Source organism: Zerene cesonia, chromosome 15 (genome assembly GCF_012273895.1).
Source record: "Zerene cesonia ecotype Mississippi chromosome 15, Zerene_cesonia_1.1, whole genome shotgun sequence".
NCBI classification, from domain to species: Eukaryota; Metazoa; Arthropoda; class Insecta; order Lepidoptera; family Pieridae; genus Zerene; species Zerene cesonia.
In genome coordinates, this window is record NC_052116.1 from 1,287,144 (window position 1) to 1,312,102 (window position 24,959).

Genomic DNA, 24,959 nt, shown 5'->3' on the forward strand with positions numbered 1-24,959 from the left:
TATATTTGCATTGTTTTGTAATATTTTATGTTCAGAATTATAAGCTAAAGTTAGGTATGATAGGATTCTGAAAAGAACCCTATCTCGTAACAACGCTAGAATTCCGAATGAGGTATGATAATATAAATATACGGTCATGACACAATATGATCTGAATACGAATTAAGGTTACACGGTCAACAGCCTTCAATTCGGCAATAAACGATAACATATTGTTTTCGTAGTAAATATCTACGGAATATATTTCGCAATTTTTCCCGCCAAACTCTCAAAATGGGTCATTATTTTTAAATCTATAGAATATTGTGCATAGACATTATTTAAATGATGACTTACAATTTAATCCTAGTAATTGATTTACATTTTACACCACCCTATTTTAAATTAACACGATTTCCACTGTCGTCATTTTGTGAATTAATACAGCGAAACAATCAACAGCATTACTCGTATTCCATTAAATTCTAGATATTTCTATCAAGCTTACATTTACGATAAAGTTTAATTCATTCCTCTCTCTACATTTGATCCCGCGTTATAATCGTTTTTTTTTCGTTCACTCTACCACACAACATTCAATAACACTACAGTCCGTGAGGTATGAGCTGAGTGTTGTATTTGTGAGTTCATAGATATCGTGGATGAGATGACGGCTTAGAGGAGATTGGCATATAACAGTATATACACTTTTCTGTCTAACGGCCTGAGGCGAGGCGCGTGATGTCAGCGATCTCTGGCTGTACTTTGTCACATGTATACAAAGCTCAGCTTACGCCTCGCGGGCTGTTTATCGTATTACATATACTGGTAATAACGTAATACGAGAAATTTCAATTTGAACAATGTCATCAGCAAAAAAGCTATTTTGGCCATTAAAAAAAAAAAAAATTGACAGCTTACTGCCTTTGTTCCCGCCAACACCATGCCTTTGGTAAAATGTATTTAAATATCCTTTGATACAATGAAACTGGCCGATATTTTAGTTTTGTCAAAGGTTTTATATCACATACATTTGATTGTTACAATTGTGTCAACAATATTGTGCAGCAGTTAATAAATTTAAAACGGTTAGAAAAAATTTCCTTTAAACAGTTCTATAAATAAAATCACAAAACAAACAAACGGCACAGTAATAATTAATAATATAAAATAAAATATTTCGTTTAAAATAAATTTAAAAAATATTAAAATAAATAATTTCGTTTAGTGAAGAAATAATTAAAAAAAAAACACTCACTAAAATCTACCAATTAAAGAGGATTTACAGATATCCCGAAAAATTATTACTATTACTTGTTATATAGTTATTACTGTTTAAGTCGGATTTTAATCTTTGTACATATAGATACCACCTACAGACTACCTTTTATATAATATTATATGAAGGTACGCTAGGCACAGAAAAACAGTGAAATGAGACCAAGATAACATAGAAAATATGCTTCGAAATAACGTATAGAAATATAAAGATAAACATTCGAGAATAATTTTTCAGCGTATCCACAGTTAGATTGTTTTGTGTTGTATATAACTCATATTTGTTCTTTGTAAGGTTATATAAACCACTTTTAAAAGTTTATATATAGCTTATATAAGAGATATGTTTTTATGCAAGTTTTATAATACTCGTATATAAGCCTTAGAGTTGCAATATGGAAGACGTATTTCGAGTTAAAAAAGTAAAACGAAAAAGGTTGCTGTGCGAACGGAATAAAATGTTAATCGATTTACGTGAACGATAAAAAAATAAGCTTACATGTAGAGAAAATAGGTCTGTTTAAATTGGTGCTCGATGTGAGTACAACTTTTTAATATTATTTGGTCTTGTTAAATTAGATTTTTCTGTGAATCTATGATATAATTACATAACCTCACTTGAATATTTCATATATCTTGTTTCTTATTCGTATATTTGTGATAATCGCTATATTATAAAGGCTATGACACAATATTCATTCTATTGAAACAAGGCTCAAGATTTTATTCATCTCCTTTCACTCTTCGTGGTATAAATCATGTTAGATAATTTTTATCATTCGTCAAAAAGTAATCCGAGAGCAGTGTTTGCGTTTTAATCAATTACGCTTTAAAAACATTGTATAATAAATGCAAAATCATAAAATACACATTTTATTTTCTTAAGGAAAAAAACAATCCAGCGAATAGGCCAATTCCATATTTGACAATAATAACCTTCATGGTAAACCAAAACCATTATATCCCAAAGATAAAAGCCGACCTAACCTATCTACACATTATTATAATCATATTCCAAACAATACAATCGCTTCATAGCGTTCAGCAGTCTAATTCTCTCATCGACGTCATCCGTCCCGACCCTGTCACCTTCGTTAAAGCTATATAAATCTAGGGAACTGTTCGACGCGGCGCACAGCGACTGCGGCCCACATATACGTCCACAGTGGACCATAACGCCGCGATAGTCCGACGATCCGAAGCTGAGCTTACTTGAATGCGTCACGAGGTTAGCGTCAGTCCTCGCAGAAGGAGACCGCGGGGGCGGAGTGGTGGTCGCGTTGCGGCACGAAGCAGGAGCAGGCGGGGGGCCCGGGGGAGGACAGCGCGGAGCCGGGGCCCAGGGACCCTCCGCACGAGAGTCGAGCCCGGTCGCGGATGTTGACGATCGAGCGCCGGGTGTTCCACAGGGAGTCCTCGTAAATGTCGCTCTTGGGGCTCTGCGGAACGCCCGGCTCTGGAACGTAATGGATAATAATATTCTTAGATGTAACACAAATCAATACGTAAATTTTGCGGTTGAAAACCCTACAAAACATGCGTTTCACACGATAAAACGAAAGATTATTCATGTTCATTTACGTATGTTATAGCAGATGATTCAGAAGTCTAATTGAATAAATAAATGTTCGAGTTTGAGTTTGGTTGTCGTCGATTGTTATTGATAACGTATTTTATGTGAAATATCAATTGAAAGAGAGACAACCCCAATTCAGAACAACATGCTGGCGCGAACGTTTATCAAGCGCTCAGCTGGTGTAAAAAAAAATTTTTCTATTCTATGTAGCTATATGAATTCGTGTCAATTGAGTTGCAATTTCACAAATAAAAAGATTTCCTCATAAACAAATAGGTATAACACATATAGACAATAGGATCTTGATGAAACAACTCGAGTTCTGTAGAGCTACGGCTATGTTTTCAATGTCGTTGTCTAATTTTAGCTATCCTTTGGGATACTGTTACAATGCTCACACTTCACCTATACTACATGTATGTATGTAAGTAAAAGTTGGGTATATACTATATAAGCGGTTTCCATGTGTTTTTCATATAACTCGTTGAAATAGTAATCATCAAATACATATAATGGTAAATTCTAAGCAGAAACTTTCTGTGGGACATGTGTGCTTTCTCTTCTCTGTATTTTTTTTTAGGTAGGTATTGCCGGACAATATAGATTATAAAATATAAAAAAGTAACTAAAAATGAGGATCTGTTAATAACCTCATTTCGACATAACTGATGCTTCTTGTATGGATTTTTTTATTTACTTTTGTATAATTTAATTTTTAGTTTTATAGCATTGAAATGTTTTATAAATGAGAAATTTTGAAAGAATAGAAAAAAATTGATCTCAAAGCGGGATGCCTCTTAGGCACATAAAACCGAAAGAGAAGAAATTCGATTACTATGGCGGGATCACGGGTGGCCGAGGGGCTAGGCGTTGCTACGGTTTAGCAAAAAACGCGGGTTCAAATCCCGCCTCGTGATCATATTTTTTCTATTCTTTCAAAATTTCTTATTTTTGTTTTCTTTAGGAACTTTTCCGTTCCGAAAAAAAGTAAACTAACCAAAAAAGTTTTATAGCGTTATTTGTAATGTCCTTAGGTAAAGCCTAATAAATATGTATGTAATGAATAACAGTTGAACGTCATGTCCATTTCTTGGAAAATGGAAGAACACTGATATCAATTGTATGAGAAAAGAGCTGTTCTAAATTAAATGTCAAACAAGCGACATTTAATATCCGCGTCCATACGGGATAGATGTCCTGATAAGAAAAGAATAATGTCAATGAAGAATTTTTCATATCTTTTAACGATTTATTCGTATTTTTATAAATTCACTAGCTGCGCCGCGCGGTTTCACCCGCGTAAGTCCGTATCCCGTAGGAATATCGGGATAAAAGGTTGCTTATATGTTATTCCAGTTGTCCAGCTGTCTACGTACCAAATTTCATTACAATCGGTTCAGTAGTTTTTGCGTGAAAGAGTAACAAACACACACACATCCTTACAAACTTTCGCATTTATAATGGGAAAGTTTGTAAGGATGTGTGTGTGATGAAGGATTATGAAAATAAATTATTGTTTATTTTTTTATTCTTATTTGCAGAAGTCTTTCTCTTTTACAAATAGATTGCCGACTTTAAAAGATATAGGAATAGGTAGGTATGAGAAAAAGAAAGGATCGAAAAAGGAAGTGTAGGGAGAAGAACACGGGCTAAAGGATACTACATTGAAACGTATAACAGAATAGTAAATACACTATAGTAACTCTTCTCTGTAGAAACTACTTTCCGAACCGGTGGTAAATGTTAAAACTGTGTTATGTCGATTCTTCTTTAAGAAGTCTTATTGAAAGAAACTTAATTTTTGCCCACCCCCTCTTCTATAATGTTTCTCTTTTTATTTTATATGGTAGTCTGGAAGAGATCGCTACATAGCGATAAGACCGCCATTTGTGCATATTCTCTCTTTTGTTTGTGTTTTTTCTATGTTTTTCTGTAAATTTCTGTATGCAACAAAGTATTATCTATTTATCCATCTATCTATTGAATAAATAAATGTTTGAGTTGGAATTACCCCCAAAGGGATAAAAAGCAGGTGAAAAAAGTTTGTACCGTAAACATTTGTTTTGACCACGCGTACGAAGCTTCGGGCAACAGCTATAACACCATATTAAATAATACTAAAGTATCGTCCAGCTTTACTCCAAGTACTAATGGTGTAATGTGATTCCTTATTCGATAAAGCACCGTTAGACGATAAAGGAAATTTGATATTATTTTACTTTCATGTATTTCAAAGCTGGACGCCAAGTGTGTAATGACACACGATACAATTGATAGCTAGTCCATTGCAATCAAATTATCATTGTAACTTGTCTTGTTAAATCTGGACTTTTACTACAAATTTTATTAAAATCGATTCAGCGGTTTATGCGTGAAAGAGAGACAAACAGAAAGAGTTACTTTTAGATTTATAAGATTAATAAAATATAACTACTTCATCGTTTGACTTTTATAGTATAGACATTGGAACTTATATTACATGATGTTTTCGTCATAAAATTGTTATTTCTTTTAATTAGACAGATATCATATTACTCTGTATACAAAATTCTCGTGTCACAATGTTAGTAACCATACTCCTCGAAAACGGTTAGACCGATTCTCATGAAATTTTGTGTACATATCGGGTAGATCTGGAATCGGCCTACACCTTATTTTCATACCCCTAAATGATAACAGTAAGGCAGTACAGCGTTCGCCCGATCATCTGGTAAAAGAGATATATATTGGAAGAGCAAAGCACTGGTCTTCTAGTTTCCAGCAATGTTTAGGATAACAGATAGCGCCGTAAAATCTCAAGAATCTTGCGACTTTCTAGTGTTAATAAAATAAAGCATAGGATACGGTTGAAATCGAATACAGTCCAATAGTTTTGATAGTGGATATCAAAGAATCGAGCCAATTAAAAAAGTTCTTCCATGTTGTAGCTCGCTTTTGCTGGCATTTTTTGATAAAAATTGCAATTCAGCCTTTGATTTGTATAACTTGTTTTAAAAAAACACGAAATTCACGTTTTTCTAAATATTCAAAGAACATTCGGTTACATGCGCACAATGGCGCATCAAATAATTATTAATAATTTTTTTTTTCTCCTAGCACTAGCTGAGCCGGGAAATATTAATTTCTCCGTATCAGTTAAGTAAAGAAAATCTTAAACCGCCTTCAAATGAGTAAAAACTTATGAAGTAACAATCACAAAATAACATTCGAATCTATAACCTTCTTTTTTGAAGTCGCTTGAAAATTACATTACCATGCCGACCTGTTTTACGGGCCTCCAGGGTTACCACTCAAACTATATTATATAGTATCATGCTTTATTTAACTCAAGTGTACTATATTTTAAAGAAATATGATATAACACAAGTAATACTATTTTTTTCCTTCCGTAAATTCTTCGGTCATTAAAAACCACTACTTACCCTTTTTATAGAAAGGATTTTTAAAGGATAATGAATATAGAAAGAAAGAAATAAGTATTTTTTCAATGAAAAATGAATTGTTGCATAAGTTTTAATACTGATCTCAAGTGTCCAGATTCGTATAATTATTTTTAATGTAATTAGACTGTGACAAAAATTACAAATCATCGTAGTAATAACCATAAATAAATGTAAACTATTTTTCAATTGAATTGATTTAAATTACTATATTTTTTTAATGTTTTGAAAATATACTATTTCACTTACAAAACGAAACTGGTAACCCAACAAAAACTCGTAAAAAAGCGTGTTTCAATAGGTACTATGTTACAAACCAGGAACTATTTCCGTAAAACCTCTTTTATCTGCAGGTAAATATGTTTATAACTGGAGACTTTTTATATTTGGTAGTTTACTTTCATGAACCTGCTTATGTATTAAAGGAAAATTTCTACGGTTTAAATTAGAGGGTAATGTTTGTCTACAAGTATCTTACAAATACTACTCATTGCAATTTTTTCTTAAAACAAAACTTACAGTGAAACATAGAAGCTCCTTTATTCAAGTCCTTTAATTATCTCCATTTAGTAGAAATAAGATAGGACTTTTTACCTCTTATACCGACTCGCAGTGATTCGATAGAAGATTTTGACAATGATAATATTAAAAATTTACTTACGGTACTTAAAAAGAGGGTTGGTCCTTCGTTCGTGGTCTTCTCCCTCCAGCCACCATGTCTTTATGTCTCCTTTACCCTGCGAAAGCGTAATAGTTTAATAGCATTGAAATGCATTATATATTAGAAATATTGAAAGAATAGAATAACAGATGGCCGAGATTCTAGGCGTTGCTACGGTTTGGCAAAAAGACGCGGGTTCGAATCCCGCGTCGTGATAGAATTTTTTCTGTTCTTTCAATATTCCTCATAGTTTGGGGAGTTTACAGCTAGTAAACATTAAGGCCCCTTTGTTTTTCTAACTAGTTTTGCCCCGCGGTTTTACCCATGTCGCACATTATGTCATATAGCCTATACCACGATTAATGAACACTTAAATAGTTAAAATAATTTTGAAATTCGAAATAGTAGTTCTTGAGACGGGCGCGTTTAAACAAACGAAGCACCTAGAGCAATAAGCGTTGCAATTTAACTTGAATATTTACCAGGCGTATATCTATTTTTATTATATTCTTTCACTAATAATATTTTAACAACACGTATCGAATGCGCAATGAGAGAATTTATCAAAATTCTTCGTTTTGCATGTCAAATTTCAGTCCGATTTGTTTGGACTGGGGGGTTACCGCCACCGCTTATAGGAGTCTGGTCTGTCTTTAGTATAATATTACCTCGTCTTTTCGAACCTTGACTACCTTATAGCAGGCTAATTGCAGAGTTAAAACATCTAATTTTTTCTAGCCCTTTTGGTCACGTTCGTTGATAGATCAGTTAGACAGTGACAGACGGCCTCTGCGTTTTATGTTTTAAGATATTGGTAAGGATTGTTTATCATTACCACAGAAAACATAATACTTTACTAGGTATCTTGATATTCGTCGCGGCCGAATGCTAACAAGCACCCGTGGCCCCTTCACTTATGTGGCTCGACGGAACACAGCGGTGATTTAATCGGTAGGAATCCGATATAACCCATGACCTCTTCCCCGTGGGTATCTATGCAAGATTTCCTAACTAAAATATGTACCTTAATATTTATAATCCCACGTTCCTTCAAGCGATATCCGCCGTGCTGTTTTAGCAGTTTATATGTAGCGTTGCTGACGTGGATCCTCTGCGGCTCGCTGGTGGACTCCAGCCGGGCTGCCATGTTCACCGTGTCTCCGAAGAGACAGTAGCGGGGCATTTTTGTGCCCACAACCCCGGCGGAGCATTGGCCGCTGTGTATACCTGTCAATATTAATTAACCGGCCATTAATAAAAGGCCCGTTTTAATTTCCTCTCTTTTTCCCTTTAAATATGTTATAACATGTATTTATTAAAAAATGTCATCGACCTTTTTTCTGAAAATGCGTCTTAAAAATGTAATTAAATTGCATGAACCTCTTAAGTGACAGATTTAGGGCGATTATTAAATTTTGCTCACATTTTAGTTACATAAATATAAACAGGATTTTAATTTTTTCTCCCAAATTTGGTTACATACACATCGAATAAAATTTTGGTATAACATTTAAAATTTGTTATATCAATATAATGTCAAAATATCATTACAATATTACTCTACGATATTGCTATACTATGTCACGCTAGTCGTAATAATGTAAGAAATCTGATCGATTGACAATCTAATGAACTGTAATATCACAGTTTTGACAATATGTCAATGTATATGCTACCTACCTACACTTTACAACTATAGAGGAAAATTTGAAGATTCTGATTTGCAATATATAGTGGCAATAATAATAGTGGCAATATATAGATCTACCAAACTGATTTTAAGAATTCTTTCCGTTGACCACGGGCGAAACCGGGGCGAACAGCTAATCCCATCGAATATTAAAAAAGTTACAGTGTGCTTGTTTGTCTATCTTTCTAGAAGTGATTTTATGTTGTTGTTTTTGAATTCGGAGATAATCAAGATGCTGGAGTAACATAGCCTGTACCACAGCCTTTTGACCGAAGTGACGCTTCCTTATTTCATTGGAATTTCCTCCAATCACGCAGCGAAGCCGTGCCTGAGAATCAAGTATAATAATAATAATAATAACACTATATACATAATATAATAAAACTATATTCGTATTTTCTTGTGTTTGATTTTACGCGAGTATTATACATTTAGAAATTAAAAACTTCTTAACGGATTTTAAACGTGATTTATTCATTATATTATTAATCCGACGTTTCGAACACTTTGCAGCGAGCGTGGTCACGGGGAGACGGAGAGTCTTACTAAAATCCGTTAAAAAGTTTTTAATTTCTAAATGTATAATACTCGCGTAAAATCAAACACAAGAAAATACTAAAAATGGTGATTACTAATATATTTATATAAAAATCTGTGTAAACCACTAATTTTAAAAAAACACTATATTGTATAAAGTACAAAATAACAATACACAAAAAAAGTAAGTAGATTTTGATCATCTTATTGCTAAGCAAATTGTTGTCAATTTGGCAACAGACTATAAGAATATAGCAAATTAGATTATAATCTAACGGTTTTAACAATTTTACGGCGGCATAGAGAAAGAAAAAGAAGAAAAATAGAACAGAGACAGGACAACAGTACAAAGAGAAATAATATAAGTATTTAATATACACAGCTGCGTTGGAAACTTTAGTGGTAAAAGGAAAAGCAGCAAGAGGCTGAATAGGGAAGAAAACTAAAGTTTATAAGCATACAAAGTTACTAACAATACTCCCAAAGAGTAGCGAAGTTCCATGAATAAGATACTTCCTTAACGAGACCGCAATTATTATAACTTGATAGAATACATAATCACGTTTTGTTCTTGTAGTGTTTAATCCCGAAAGCTTGTGGATGGATGCCTGTTCGGAGTTGATCGGATGAAATAAAAGAATATAATTTACTAGCTGCACGCCCCGGCTCCGCCCGGGTTGTCATTTATCGTAATTAAAATTATTTAAACTATCCTATCTCTCAAGTTGGATCGAACTGCACATGGTGTGCGAATTTTATTATAATCGGTTAAGTGGTTTAGGAGTCCATTGAGGACAAACATTGTGACACGAGATTTATATATGTTAAGATAGAGACGATATAATTAACCTATACGCTTCATAAGCGTACTTATAAGTATATTACATATTTCCTTTTAAATCTTTTTTGTCGGAAATTAGAAAAATAAGTTGACAATTTTCTTTTATCGTTCTATATTTTTATACATCGCTGGAATCTTATAGATACCTGATCGAAGGTAAATGTTTGCGGTTATAAATTAAATACATTAAAACACTCGAGTGCTCACGAAATTATCATTTCAATAAAATCCCCAGGCTGCGACAGTGCGCTGTTTTGTTTGGAATATATATACAGGCATTTGCTGGAACCTGATGGAAATACAACAACCTGATGGAAATTAAGTGTTTATTATTGTATTCAATTTCTTTTTTATATTTAAATTAGGCATAGTTCATTGAATCCGACAAGGAATTTCTGAACTGGAATTATGTCATTGAAATAACGATTTTGATTGCGTAAGTATTTACAAATTAAGTACATGTTTATCGCAGAGTAAGCAAAGGTCCGGTGGTTCAGTGGTCTGGACTCTGGAGCTCCGACGCAGAATGCTTAAAGCGATCGATCCGATGCGAAAGTGGGTCGATGCTAGAACTGAACTTCTGGTATTCATATTTATTTTTAACTACCGGTCCGCCTCGGCTTACACCCGATGTAGGTACATATATAGTCTGCCTTAATCAATGGGCTATCAAACACTGAAAGAATTTTTCAAATCGGACCAGTAGTTTCCGAGATTAGTGCATTCAAACAAACAAACTTCTCAGCTTTATGATATTAGTATATTAAAAACCAATCAACTTGTCCGAAAAAAAAGATGAGTCACACATGTGATATGTATTTTATTTTCATTTCTCGCTACATTTCCTCGAATAAACTCCATTAACTGAATCAAAGCGTAGTGACGATTTTAATAAATATAATATAATTGGATGTCGGTTTTATCAACATCGCTCATGATGAAACAAAAGGAGATATATAAGGATTCAATAGTAATGAATATTGCTGCCACCTTTGTTCCGTTTTTGTTAATAATTGCAAATTGAATGAAATTATACGTCCGCATGCACTAGCTTATAGCCCACGACTACGCACTCGTAGGCAAGGAGTATTCTCATGGAAATGATATCTTTCAACAGGGTTAAAAGTGGCATGTATCACTCTCCTCATAGTTATATTTTTATCTATTTATTTATTAACTCTTTATTGCTCTTAATAAAACATCATCATATAGTTTAGTAAGTAAAACAGGAAGAGTAATAATAATTGTGTAGCAGTACCTTAAACTTATTTAAGGACTGTGACTTTTTTATTGGTTCAGGTAGCGCGTTCCACAGTTTTATCGCCCGAACAGACTCGAATTAAGAGACTCGAACAGATCGCTATTTTCAGACAAATGAAAAAAAACCTGCCTATAAATTCGACTGTATTTTTAAAATGTTAGCAGTTTTGTTGAAAACTATTATATAGTCCTATGAAGCACCGGCCGTAGCTCGAAAAAGGGGCAAGAAATTAAATTGGAGACGTAGGTGTTAGAATGAATAGTGGTTAAAAATATTTATCACATATCGTCCGCACAATTCCCCATTGGCCTAGACGTATTGATAAACGCTTCACAATTGGTTAAACAAGACATCAATACTCGATTTATATAACTATAAATATCTCTCTCAATTTCTCATTAAAACGATATTAGATACTCTTATCTAGACTTAAAGTCTTAATATTAAATACTCTTAGTTAATCAGTAACAACTAGTCAAATTACTTCAGAAGCTTTATATATTTCGTCTATTTTTAAGTCCGCCCTAATTTGTCCTTTTGTAGAGATACAATTTTATACATTAATGTTTTGTCCTATCGAAATTTGCTATTTTATGCTTGCTTGCTTATTATATTGCTTTAATAAAATTGTAACGTAAAGAACTAAATGAGAGACAATGATTTTTCCAATGTATATGTTTCCGTGCAGTATAATGTTCATTAATCATAATATGTTATTATTTAATAGCAGTATACTGGTCGATCAAAATATCTACACGATTTATTTTAATACATGACTTCTGTATAGTAGCTTAGTAGCTCATTGCCCATGGCTTTGCCTGCATATGCAAAGGATATTTCTGTGCGAAAGAAACTGCGGTAAAGAGCAACCTATATCACTCGCTAGCCTCCTATCTATCTGCAGTCTCAAATATCATATCAAATTGCTCCGTTGCGACGTAAAAGAAAGACGAACAAAATAATACACTTTCGCATTTATTATATCGAGTAAGACGACTGTATAGAAGAAATTTACATAATTTATTATCTTAGGGAGTTTATACTTGACACTTTATTTCAGACAATTTATTACGCAAACACAAAGTAATTTGTCCGTCAAAGTCACCTCATTCTAACACAAAAGTTTTCTTGTCTCAGAATATCGAATGAAGGGCCATAATGTCTATATCTTTTTTCTTCTTGTATGTAATATATAAGCCCCAAAGGATCTATCAACTCACAGCCTAAAATGCTGCACCGATCGGTGTGAAATTTGGCATTCAGATAGCCATGAGATAGGCATCCGTTAAGAAAGGATTTTGATGAAGATAATGGATGAATTTACCATGAAAATTTATTTTAACCATCGGATGAAGCTGCGGATAACAGCTGGTTTATATAATAAAGACAATAAGGTCTAACATTTGAAATTATCCAATATCGGACTTCAGTTAAGATCTTAATTAATAATTAATTATTTGTACAAACATGGTAAACAAGGTGATACAATATGGATATAAATATAAAGTCATTATTATAAGACCTATGTTCCAAAATTAAAAACTCGATATCCGCGTACCTGGTTTCGCCCGCTCAGGCAAAGGAAAATTGGGAGTGTTACCCGTATAGTTCCTTTCCAAGATTTCCGCGATCATAACTATCCTTTCTAGGGTGTCAAACTATATCTAAGCCCAATTTTATCGAAATGGATTTAGTGGTTTGGGCGTGTAGAAGAGACAGACAAAAGCTACTTTCTAATCCATGGGGACACTTCCCATAATCATTTAAATTACGATAATGCGCTAAACAAATTTCGTATACCACGGAGAGTTAGTTTAGGTCCTCCCGGGAGAGATTTTATGGAATACTATCTGCGCCCCCCGGTTTAATCCGCGTAAGTCTGTGTCCCGTAGAAATAAGTTGACTATGTGTTCCGGACGTCCAGCTATCTATGTACCAAATTTCGTGACGAAGATACCAAAGAGTAACAAACATACACATACAGGCCCATATCCTTTTCCTTCTATATATGTAATATATAAGTAATCGACTTTACGCCTCTACAAATGTTCATGGGCGGTGGTAACGCTTACCATCAGGCGACCCACCAGCTCCATTGCCACTGTGACATTAAAAAAAAAAACACATACACATACATCAATCCGCACAATCTTTCGCATTTATAATATTAGTAGGATAGGATAGTAGGATTGTGAAGTTCATATCTCTGTGTATTATTTTTCATACGACAAGAAAGCATTGTCATGAGTAGGTACCCATAACTTGCCGTGTGAATGATCCAACTCTTATGATTAACATTCCTCCTTTGATCAACTGGGATCGAAACAGCTTTGAGCAGCATTGAGATTAATTATTCCTTTTCCAGTACTTAATGAGGTTTAAAGCTTAGTTAAGTTATAACATGTTAAATAATAGTGGGTTATCTTTGTTTATCATGGAAACTGAATTAAATATGTAAAAATTGTTTGTCCCGGAAAAAAGAATATTGTATAGTGAAGCCATTAATAAATAGAAGAAGAAGATTATTATATTATATATTTTAAACGAAACGAGACACGATCAGGCGCCATGCGCAATTACCTAAATAAAATTTTTGTTTTTTATCTATTTATAAGTGAGTTAATTTTATGTAAATACACGTTCATTATAAATGATTTTAAATTAATATTTCGCTTTTTAAACGCGATTATTTTGGTCATTTAAATGAATATTAGTAATCTGTGATCTGTATAAAAAACATAAACCCAAATTTTATCTATGTATAATATCCTAGACTTTTTGAAATATTAATACAATATAAGATGGAGATACACTCATGGCCTGCCAAATATCTTAGATATTTTTGTTTGTTTTTTCTCTGTTTCTTTATTTAGTGTAGTTGTATTTTTTTGTATGGATTTGCTTTTGCGCTTTGACAATAAATGCGTTCAATTTTATTAGATAGACAATACCATCATTATAAAGCAAATTATCCAAATTGCAGTCGAACATAGCCTCAGAATAACTTTTTGTAATAAACAAACGAAAGGCGTTTTAGTAATGTCTTTGATTAAGTAAAATCTCTTCCCAGTAAATGTTCCAAATGTGGAATGAATTGGGTCCTTTATAAAGGCAACCCCTCGTATTTGATGGCATCCCTCGTGACGTGTAAAAGATTGTAGGAGCGTTAAAATATATTATCAATGAAGATCTAATAATAACAGTCTTAGAGAGCATAAGAGTATAATTAAATCAGTATCATCCACACAAACATGGGGCATAGGGCATAATATTTTCATTAGCCTGCTTTGAGTTGTAGACGCGTTAACAAGTATAAAATTTTAAGTCACGTCGCAGCGTGCTTTCAGCGTGCACTAGCAGTTCGCCCCGACCTCGCGCGTTGTACATTTATTGCCTACTAGCTGCGCCCCGCGGTTTCATCCGTGTTAGTCCGTATCCCCTAGGAATATCGGGATTAAAAATGCCTTTGTTATTCCAGTTGTCCAGCTATCTACGCACCAAATTTTACAGCAATCGGTTCAGTAGTTTTTAAGGAAAAGGATACGAAATCAAATAAATAGCAAAAGAACACTGCATACCTATCCGTATGCGGAGCTTGCTGGTCGGCAGGCTGTTGATCTTAATGCTGGGTATCGCTTCCAGCATGTGCAGAGCTAATGAGGCCACTTCAGCTGCGTGGCGGGAGCAGCGCTCTGGAAGCCCGCCCACTACCATATACGCGTCGCCTATAGTTTCCACCTGGACAATAAATACCTTATGTTAATACTAGCTGCGCCCCGCGGTTTCACCCGCATAAGTCCGTATCGAAAAAGTTGCCTACGTGATATTCCAGTTGTCCAGCTGTCTACGTACCAAATTTCATTGCTACCGGTTCAGTAGTTTTTGCGTGAAAGAGCAACAAACACACACACACCCTCGCAAACTTTCGCATTTATAATATTAGTAGGATTTTATGTGAATTCACAAAATCATAAAAAAAGTATTGTACTGTCAATTTTACGTTTTCATTAATTGAGTTTCGTATACGGCTCCAACCAAAACAGAAAAGGTACTTTCTGAGAAACATTAAATCAAAAACATAATAATAAAACATTTTTATTTGAAACAATGTTGTTTGTTTATCTTTTATAGAATTTGAGTAATAAAATTGATATTTTAAAGAATTCCTTAAATACCATCATAATAATGTTTTATTGTTTAATAAAATAGCCCTGGTTAAAGTTATAACAATGAAGTAGGCATGTAGCGAAATTATGCCGGTAATTTCGCCGGTAAATTGGCTGGAGCTAAGTCCTTTTCAACCGTCTTCAAAAATGGAGGACGTTTTCAATTCGAGAAAATTTTTATTTTTGGCATTTCAAGGAACTTCGATTAGATAAAGCGATTATGATGATGATTTTTAAATTTGAAAGCTGGTTCCAGCTCAACCTGGTTTTGGTCTAGGACTGACAATTTGATGGCAGTTAGGTTTTTGCGAAAAACAGATATATCTTTTAGGAATTGAAGACTTTTTAACGGATTTTAAACGGGATTTATTCATTATATAATAAACCGACGTTTCTCCAGTTCCAGTCTCCCCGTGACCACGCTCGCGGTAGGGTGTTCGTAATCACGTTAAAAATCCGTTAAAAAGTCTTTAATTCCTAAATGTATAATACTCGCGTAAAATCAAACACAGATATTTCTTATTACTTAAAATGCAGTTCCATCAAGAAGAATTATATCTAATAATTATCTAAAAATACTAGTTATAACTTAAGGCAATTAAAAAAACCGGCGTGAATTTGTAGTAAACTCTGTTTAGTATGGTGATTGGGGGAGCCGGAGGCCCCGTTTCCTTTTCCTCACCATTCCCAGTTCATTCCTTAATGCGACACTCCCTCTGCAAATGTTCATGGGCGGCATCGCTTACCATCAGACGAACCACCAATTCAGTTGCCCGCTTATGGTATAAAAAAGTTATGATGTATTCTATAATAATATTGTTGACGTAATTTAGTACCCTCCACTCCGGCTTAACGATTTATCGCCTCGTCAACTTCAAACGACCCTCATAAATAAAGCTATTAATGACTTCCTGACATGAGGATCTATCAAAGATTTCATAAATATACACCAACAGGCATATCATTAAAAGCATTGGAATCATTTTTATGCAAGTGTTTAGTCGATATTTCAGAAGACTGCTTCAGTTTTAAACCGACTTCAAAAAAAGGTGGTTATCAATTCGACGTTTTTGTGTGAAAGAAGACTGAAAGAACCGATTTTTACAATTCCTTTTAATTTGGTCTAGTTCTGACAATATGAATTTATTGTTATAAATGCGTTTTATTTTTTGTCCAAATTATCATACACACTACAGTAGAAAGTATATAAATCGGACTACACAAGGCTTACAATTTTTCAAGATTTTGAACTAAAAACTATTATATTATATATACTTATTGGAGCGTTTTTGTTTAACAAATAAATAATATCCTACAGCTTGTTATTATTTTATTAGTTTCAAAAACATACCATAGTCTATAAATTATAATTAAAAACTCACTCTGTAAACGTTGTAAAACGATATAATAGCGTCGCAGCACGAGTACAGCTCGTTCAGAATTTCCACGACCTGTGAACGAAAATAGAACAATTTTTCGTTTAAGAAACAAAGACAAAAAAACCTTACAACTAAACGTAAGAATACAATTTTCTACGCGGTCACTAGTACAAAATTACTAGCTGTAATTCGCGGCGTCACTCGCGTATTACCCGTGTAAGAAGTGGGCTATGAGTTAATACAGACTATAATCTATCTCTGTACCAGAGTGCATACGAATACGATAAGCTGTTTTCGCGTGAAAGAGCAAGAAAAATCCATCGATACATATAACTTTCGTCTTTATAATACTAGCTGCGTCCCGCGCAAATCCGTATACCGTAGGAATATCGAGATAAAAAGTTGTCTATATGTTATTCCAGTTGTCCAGCTATCTACGTACCAAATTTCATTGCAATCGGTTCTGTAGTTTTTGCGTGAAAGAGCAACAAACACACACACAGTCTTACAAGCCATCGCATTTATAATATTAGTAGGACTAGTAGGAAGTAGGTTAGGATTAGTAGGATATTGTCTGTGATTCGCTATAACCCAAGAACAATCAAAAACATGATAAATGAACCTAGAAACGGACGAGAACCATTCATAGCAATATTAAGCTAGCCTTAATCAACTCGGCCTATATTTTAAGCTTAGAAAAGCGTCAGCAATTTGTCATACTGAACCAAATTGTAAATCCATCACTTGGCTTTAAGCTGTGTGTTTAAATGTTATAAATAATGGTCTTACACTTAGAATTATATACTTGAATGTTTAATTATTAAACTCTTTTCACAATTTGTATTTTCTTAGTATAAAGTTCATTGTAATGTAAACTTAAATATGTTTTTTGTCAATATGTTATATAGTAGTGTCGTATGTTATCTGTGGTAGCGAATACATATAATATAATGTAATTGTAAAATCAATTAGTTCTAATACTCGTATATGTTTACTAGTTACTTGATTATTGTACCTATGATACTAACGATTAAGATAATTTTTTGCATGACAACAGAAAGAAAAAAGAGAAATGTAATTGTTTCTTAAATTATAGCATTTCATGTAATTAACAGGAAATAAGTTTCATGTCAGGAAGAAATTTTTCAATAATGGTATAAACTTTATAAATGCATTGAATTGCGGACTGCTTTTTTAATTTCTTCCTATTCAATGATTTTATAAAGATTTCTTTCATCGAAGAAGATTTCACTGGAAGATTCTAGATACCAAGAAGTTTCCAGAAAAATAATGTAAGTTTGAAATAAATGAAGAACTATCAAAAACACAATTTCTCGTACATTTCTTTTTAGATTTAAACTAATTTAAAAGTGCATGAATGAAATAGATTATTATAATCTATTAGAAAGTTATTTAACGTCAAGTAACGAACACATCCTACTAATATTATAAATGCGAAAGTTTGTAAGTATATGTGTGTGTGTTTGTTCCTCTTTCACGCAAAAACTACTTAACCGATTACAATGAAATTTGGTACGTAGACAGCTGGGCAACCGGAATAACATATAGGCAACTTTTTATCCCGATAAACCTACGGGATACGGACTTACGCGGATGAAACCGCGGGGCGCAGCTAGTATTCCATAACACATTTCAATGAATTTAATTTTCGGCCATGATCAGCGTTTCACAGAAGTTATGGCTCACAGAGAGTGTCTGGTATCGTTCAATTTCATAATCTCTCTGCTTTCACTCTATTTTAATATAGTCCAAACAAAAATAAATTACATTCAGCCTCGGAGTGTGAAGGTAATCCCTACGAAATTGACTCAATTTACATTAAGACGAAGTGTAGAGTGTGTTTGTTTTTTTCACTTTCATTTTATGAAAGCCTGGTACTTTGAGATGAAAATTATCATCGTTCTTGTACATTTTGAAATATTTTTATGGTTCCGTAGTCAGACGGTAATGAAGACTGCAATTCCATTTATTACTAAGAGTTTGCTGTTCGTCTGTCTGTCTGTCTGCCTGTCTGTTCGTCTGTCTGTCTGTCTGTCTGTCTGTTCGTCTGTCTCTCTGTCTGTCTGTTCGTCTGTCTGTCTGCCTGTCTGTTCGTCTGTCTGTCTGCCTGTCTGTCCGTCCGTCCGTCAGGGGCTGTACACATGAACTATGGTATTGAGACAGTTAACATTATCCAAGGTGGCGTATTTCTGTTGCTGATATAACAACAAATATAAAATCGAGGTTAAGCATACGAACGGCACGGTCATAAAATGGATGGGTAATCAATTTTTCTACAGTTCCTACAGTTCCTCTTAGCAACTTTGCACCTCGTCGGACTCGTATTTGATCGGTTTTATTGATGCAATTTAGCCCACCCAGGTTCAAATCCCGCTTCGTTATCGATTATTTTCTGTTATTAAATAAATTATTATCTATACGCATTCGAATGATATGAAAGTAAAAATTAAATTCGCTTATACTTTTTACAAAGTTACACTCAAATATATTCAAAGTACGCGAAATGACGGTTCCTAAGCAATTGGAATTCATCTCACAACTCACTCCTTATCATATTTAGTTCATAATAAAGTTACATAGTCATGGCACTGAGTAGCTCTGATGTAAATTCTATACAAAGGGAAAATCGCGATAATTTCCTTTATTACCGATTCTCATGATAGTAATTTAATTTGGACATTTAAAACAATTTACTGCTATTCTAATTATATAATTTTAGCTACTGATTTTCTTATCATGGCAACACCTTCGGAATATCTCCTTTTAACAAACTCAAACTTTTTCATCCTCCGCTTTTTAGTCGGTTTCAAATATTGGTTATATTAAAATAGCTTATTCTACAAAGATTATTAATGATTACTGTTACTATCTAGAACAAACAGATTTATAAATAGTTATTTCATCTTATTACTTAGTAGAACAAACAGGTACACAGGTGTACAGGAACACTCTATGGTAAGTAATGCTGAACAGCATCAAATGCTGGAAACTCGATCCTCGGGCGACAACATTCCAACATGCGTTACGGATTCTACGACATACAGTGTTGCCGCAAATTTTTTTGTATTTATATATCGTGTATATGAATACTATGAAAAACGGAAAGATGTGTTTTCAAAATGATGTCAAATTTTTCGTTTGAGCGTCATATATGTTTAATTTTAATATTTCCTTCAATGTCACTACAATATCAGTCGAATTATCTGTAATTTGAGTCCTGATTCTCCCACATACACTGGACATTGGCGCAGTCCCTCCGTTGGGTGAAGCCATTAAGAAAGAGGAGAAGAAGAATTTTTCCTTAGAAAAATGTCCAATGTTTATAAAAATCGTTGTCGAAGTCTCCATTATCTATAAAAATCGTCCTCGAAGTTTAAATTTAAAATCATCACGTAATGCTTGGAGCCTATCGTAAGTAAACGTTTCGCTGTCATTGTCTGACTCTAGGGATAACATTGAAGTCTAATTATACAACTACTAGCTGCGCCGCGGTTTCACCCGCGTAAGTCCGTATCCAGTAGGAATATCGGCATAAAAAGTTGCCTATATGTTATTCCAGCTTTTCAGCTATCTACGTACCAAATTTCATTACGATCGGTTCAGTAGTTTTTGCGTGAAAGAGCAACAAACACACACACATCCTTACAAACTTTCGGATTTATAATATTAGTAGGAAAGTAGGATGTCTTACTTTACTATTGTTCATCAAAGTTCATTGGAGAATAGATGTAACGTCAAATCTAATTTAGGGAGAAAACAACTTTAGCTGCAAATGTTTCAATTTTTACTTGTTTTTTTTTGCTTTGATGACATCAGCAACAAAACTCGTGCGTTTTCATGCCTAATGTATGACACTACACGGTCACAGGTGCAATATCAGAAGTATTTTGAATAACATAGACTTACTAGGCTTAAAAATACAAATTTATTACACATTTTTATCACAATCAAATATTATTAAATCTACCGATTTATTCTACATTTTTTAATTTATAATTATAATAATTAAAAAAAAGAGAGATTAAAATGAAGCTGCATAATCTGTCACAGATTAAATAGGCCCACGAGATTTTACATTTTTATCACAATCAAATACTATTAAATTCAATAAAATTACGACCATCCACTGAAGACAAGTATTGTATAAGCATTTAGAAACTAGGAACATACCCACATTTCCCACCAAACCAAATACCACATTCGTAAATCAAACTAACCTGCATTGGTGTATTGGTAGCGGCGAGGCGGTTGAAGCCGACTATATCGCTAAAATAGACCGTCACACATTCGTAACTCTCAGCTTGCACCGGCTCGCCACGTTTCAGCGCCTCTGCTACCGTCCTGCATAAGAACATAGCTTTAAACATAACTTATAGACGCCCAGAAAGCTGATAATTTTCCCCACACAGTTCCCATTTCGTTTTTGGGGTAAAAACTATCCAATGTCCGCTTTAATAGAGTTATTCAAGAGGAAATTTTATATGCATAATGTCGTGCATTAAACGTTTCCGAATTAAACGCGTGCGAAGCTGCGGGCAAAAGCTAGTCATGAATAATAATGATCCTTCGCACGCATATCCAATTATATATGTTATATATATCTTATGGTTGGTTGAGATTAATGTACAAAAGATTAATATACAAAGAACATCTCATCAAAACTTTTTGTCTGCTGCAAAAGTATTGGTATGTTTTATAGGTTACCTATATAATGATAGCCTCGATTTTAACCGCATCGTTTCCGTTCCCCAAGATAAAAACTACTATGTCCTTTTCGGGTCTCAAACTACCTTTGTACGAAAATTCATCAAATTTTTCACAGTGGTTTAGGTTTTAAGAAAACACAAACAGATAGACTTACTGTCTCTTTTATAATAGTAGGAATTTGATAAATGATTTGTTTGATAAGTTCGCTTATTTACACGTTGAAACACTTTGTTTTAAGTTAAATGTTGGTGTTATATGAGTTTCGTCATAAATTTCCTTCCTGCGTCTTGACAAAGGCATTTAATCTTGCGTAAGGCTTCCCTTTTCATATATTTTATGAAAGAGTATGATGTAACATATTTTATTTAAAATTATTATGATGCACGTAAGATTAGGATTATATATCCAATACAGATACATTATTTCCATTATATAAGATTATCATCATCAGCCGGTATATGTTTGTTCCCACTGCTGGGACACAGGCCTCCTATGAGGGTTCAGGCCATAATCCACCACGCTGGCCAAGTGCGGGTTGGCAGATGTCACATGTCGTCGAACTTTTGATTCTTGGACATGCCGGTTTCCTTACGATGTTTTCCTTCACCTTTTTAAGCAGTGGTGATGTTATCCACATGTGCAGATAAATTGAAAAATCAATTTATTTCCTGTACGCTCGCCCGGTCTCGAACCCCGACTTATCGATTTTGAAGTCCGAGGTTCTCACCACTGAGCCACCACTGCTTATATATATGCAAATATATAAGATTATATATGTTTAAAACTATTTTACTTGATGCAAGAAATCTAATTATGATTTGTTTCATCCTATTTTTGTGGCGTCTAGTTGGCGTCTACCGGTCCTGATGGGACTTTCAAAGGCGGATAGATAAACGAATACCTAATTATAAGAAGTAAATAAGATTTAAGAACAACTTTTATTCAAGTATTCAATGATATCAAGTAGGAATTAAATATATTTATTACCATTTTTTAAACAAACTTTCACATACATAACTGCCATTTTAACTTCCTCTTATAGTGTAGCAGCAGCATATATATATGAAAGGGATTTAAAAACATTCGTACCATACATATGGGAAATGAATTAATTATGTCGGTTTTATTGTATGGTTTATCCAGCAATTAAAAAAATATCTATTCTAGTTTATATAAATAACAGAGTCTTACGTTATCCTTATTAATCTTAGAAATGCGATAGAAAATCCAGTTTTTTATCAAAGAAGCGTAATATGATTTTTGGAATGATTTCTGAAAATAATTATAAAGTGCTATCTATAGCTATGCTAATTTTGTGCGTAGGTAAATATCTCATTCCCGTAGAAATGTCCTTTGGCCACGAGATAAATAAAAATCCATAAAATAATAATTTGAATCCTTCCTATTTTAAAGTTGGTGAAAATATATCAACACTTGTATATTTAGGCATATTTAATTTAACATATGAAATATTTTAACCGCTTAAAATCTCTCGTGGGAAATCTAGCCAAATATAAAATAAAAATCTATAAAATAATAATCTGAATCCTTCCTATTTTAAAGTTGGTGAAAACATATTACCACTTATATACTCATAGCAGGCATATTTAATTTAACATATGAAAAATTTTAACCCCTTAAAATACATATAAAAAACAAATTATAACAATTTCAAATAAATCACATATAATCGTAGTAACATCGATTTAAAATTTAAAAGAAACATTTTAATCTGATAAAATCTAATAAAATTACACAATTGAATTCACTATTCCCAGTTCATATTGCTGGGACATATCCACTGGGTAATATTGGATTTGAATCTAAGCGATTTTCATCGTTTGATGCAAGTGAATGAGCACTTGTCATGGTAAAAATTGATTTTTCATATTCTGCTAGTGCAAGTAATTGGACGTTGCCCTATAGAAGCGGATATTATATCGTAGCCTTATTAATATTATAAACTAGCTGCGCACCGCGGTTTCGCCCACGTAAGACCGTATCCCGTAGGGATATCGGGATAAAAAGATGCTTATGTGTTATTCCAGTTGTCCAGTTATCTACGTACCAAATTTCATTGCAATCGATTCAGAAGTTTTTGCGTGAAAGAGTAACAAAAATACACATACATCCATCCTCAGAAACTTTCTAATTTATAATAATAGTAGGATGGTAAAGTGTGTTTCTGTGGTCTTTTTTGTTATAGTTTACAACTGAGCTGGTGGTTCGCGATAACCACCACCCATGAACGTTGGCAGCGGCTCCACCTGTCATAATAACAATCGAAAAAACATAGCTCTCCTTTTGTCGCAGACGGATAAAAATATATTGAACACTACAAACATTTAAAGGACTCAATTGGAGACCACTTCATGGCTGTATTCTAAATCTTACCTAGGCAGCATTCTGTTGAGTAGACCGTCAGTTCTTTTCTTCTCCTGGGCCAGCTGTTCAGTTCTCGCTGCGACCAGAGCCTCCAGATTCGAAGCGTATTTCTCCATCATTGATAGCATGTTATCAAATATATTGGTTTTCCTGTGAAAGAACAATCATTGAATATTCCACTGTCTTGCGAGAAAGTCATTAGCATTATCACATAATATTGAAACAAACAAACAATAATTTAATTTTCCAAGAAAATATTTACAAAAATAAACATCTAATAACTATGCTTAATTCGGCGGGCTTATCGCTTCGAAATGATTTCTACTACTATGCTGGTAGCTCCAACGGAACTTATTACACTTTATAGCCACTTTACAACTCAACAAATTTCATAAATTTAATCTCAATAAGGAGACAGTGAGATCTTTAAGAAAAGACTTGCATCTCATTGATCTAATCAGGCGTTCTGTATTAAAAAAACATCATATTGTTTAAAAACTAAATACACGAAAAATACAGAATTGGTTATCAGAAGATTTCCTAATAAACAACACTTGATTCTTGACATATCATGCTTAACTAAAGTCCAGCACTATCGATATTATTGGGAGCAAATGTTGAGTCGCTGGCGTGTATGAAACCACTGGATACAGATTAGGTTTTTTATAAGCGTTTATACAGGATGCTTTTCATACGCTGGTTTACGTTAAATACTCATAATTTCGCATTTTTTGTCTACATCTGTAGAAACTGTGTACATTCTCAAAACTCGCTAATCTTCGCCATACTGAGACGCACTTCCGTTTAAGATCATATGTTTTCATAGACAAAAGCCTTCATGAGCGGTACGGCATATGCCGACTTCGCGAACCTTATACGTAGAGTATCAGAAAAAACCAGTAAACCCCCCCATGAGGATAATACACTTCGTTCCATCCGTGTTTATTCAAGAGATCAAGAGATATTACCTAGTCTTGCCATAAATATTGTAATAAAGAAAAAAGAAAATTGTTAACTGCAAATAACATTTATTACTTT

General features: G+C 33.8%; 1 protein-coding gene across 1 annotated transcript in view; it reads right to left on the reverse strand.

Annotated features, from left to right (window-relative positions):
• Positions 1–2,492: 2,492 nt before the first annotated feature.
• Positions 2,493–24,959, reverse strand: part of LOC119832421 (guanylate cyclase 32E) — an 81,790-nt gene continuing 59,323 nt past the window's right edge. The window contains exons 17-23 of the mRNA XM_038356093.1: positions 23,931–24,071; positions 21,047–21,170; positions 16,812–16,880; positions 14,842–15,001; positions 7,959–8,161; positions 6,935–7,010; positions 2,493–2,713 (exon numbers count right to left, since the gene is read on the reverse strand). Coding sequence (XP_038212021.1) covers positions 2,493–2,713; positions 6,935–7,010; positions 7,959–8,161; positions 14,842–15,001; positions 16,812–16,880; positions 21,047–21,170; positions 23,931–24,071 — 994 coding nt within the window. The remainder of the gene's footprint in view (positions 2,714–6,934; positions 7,011–7,958; positions 8,162–14,841; positions 15,002–16,811; positions 16,881–21,046; positions 21,171–23,930; positions 24,072–24,959) is intronic.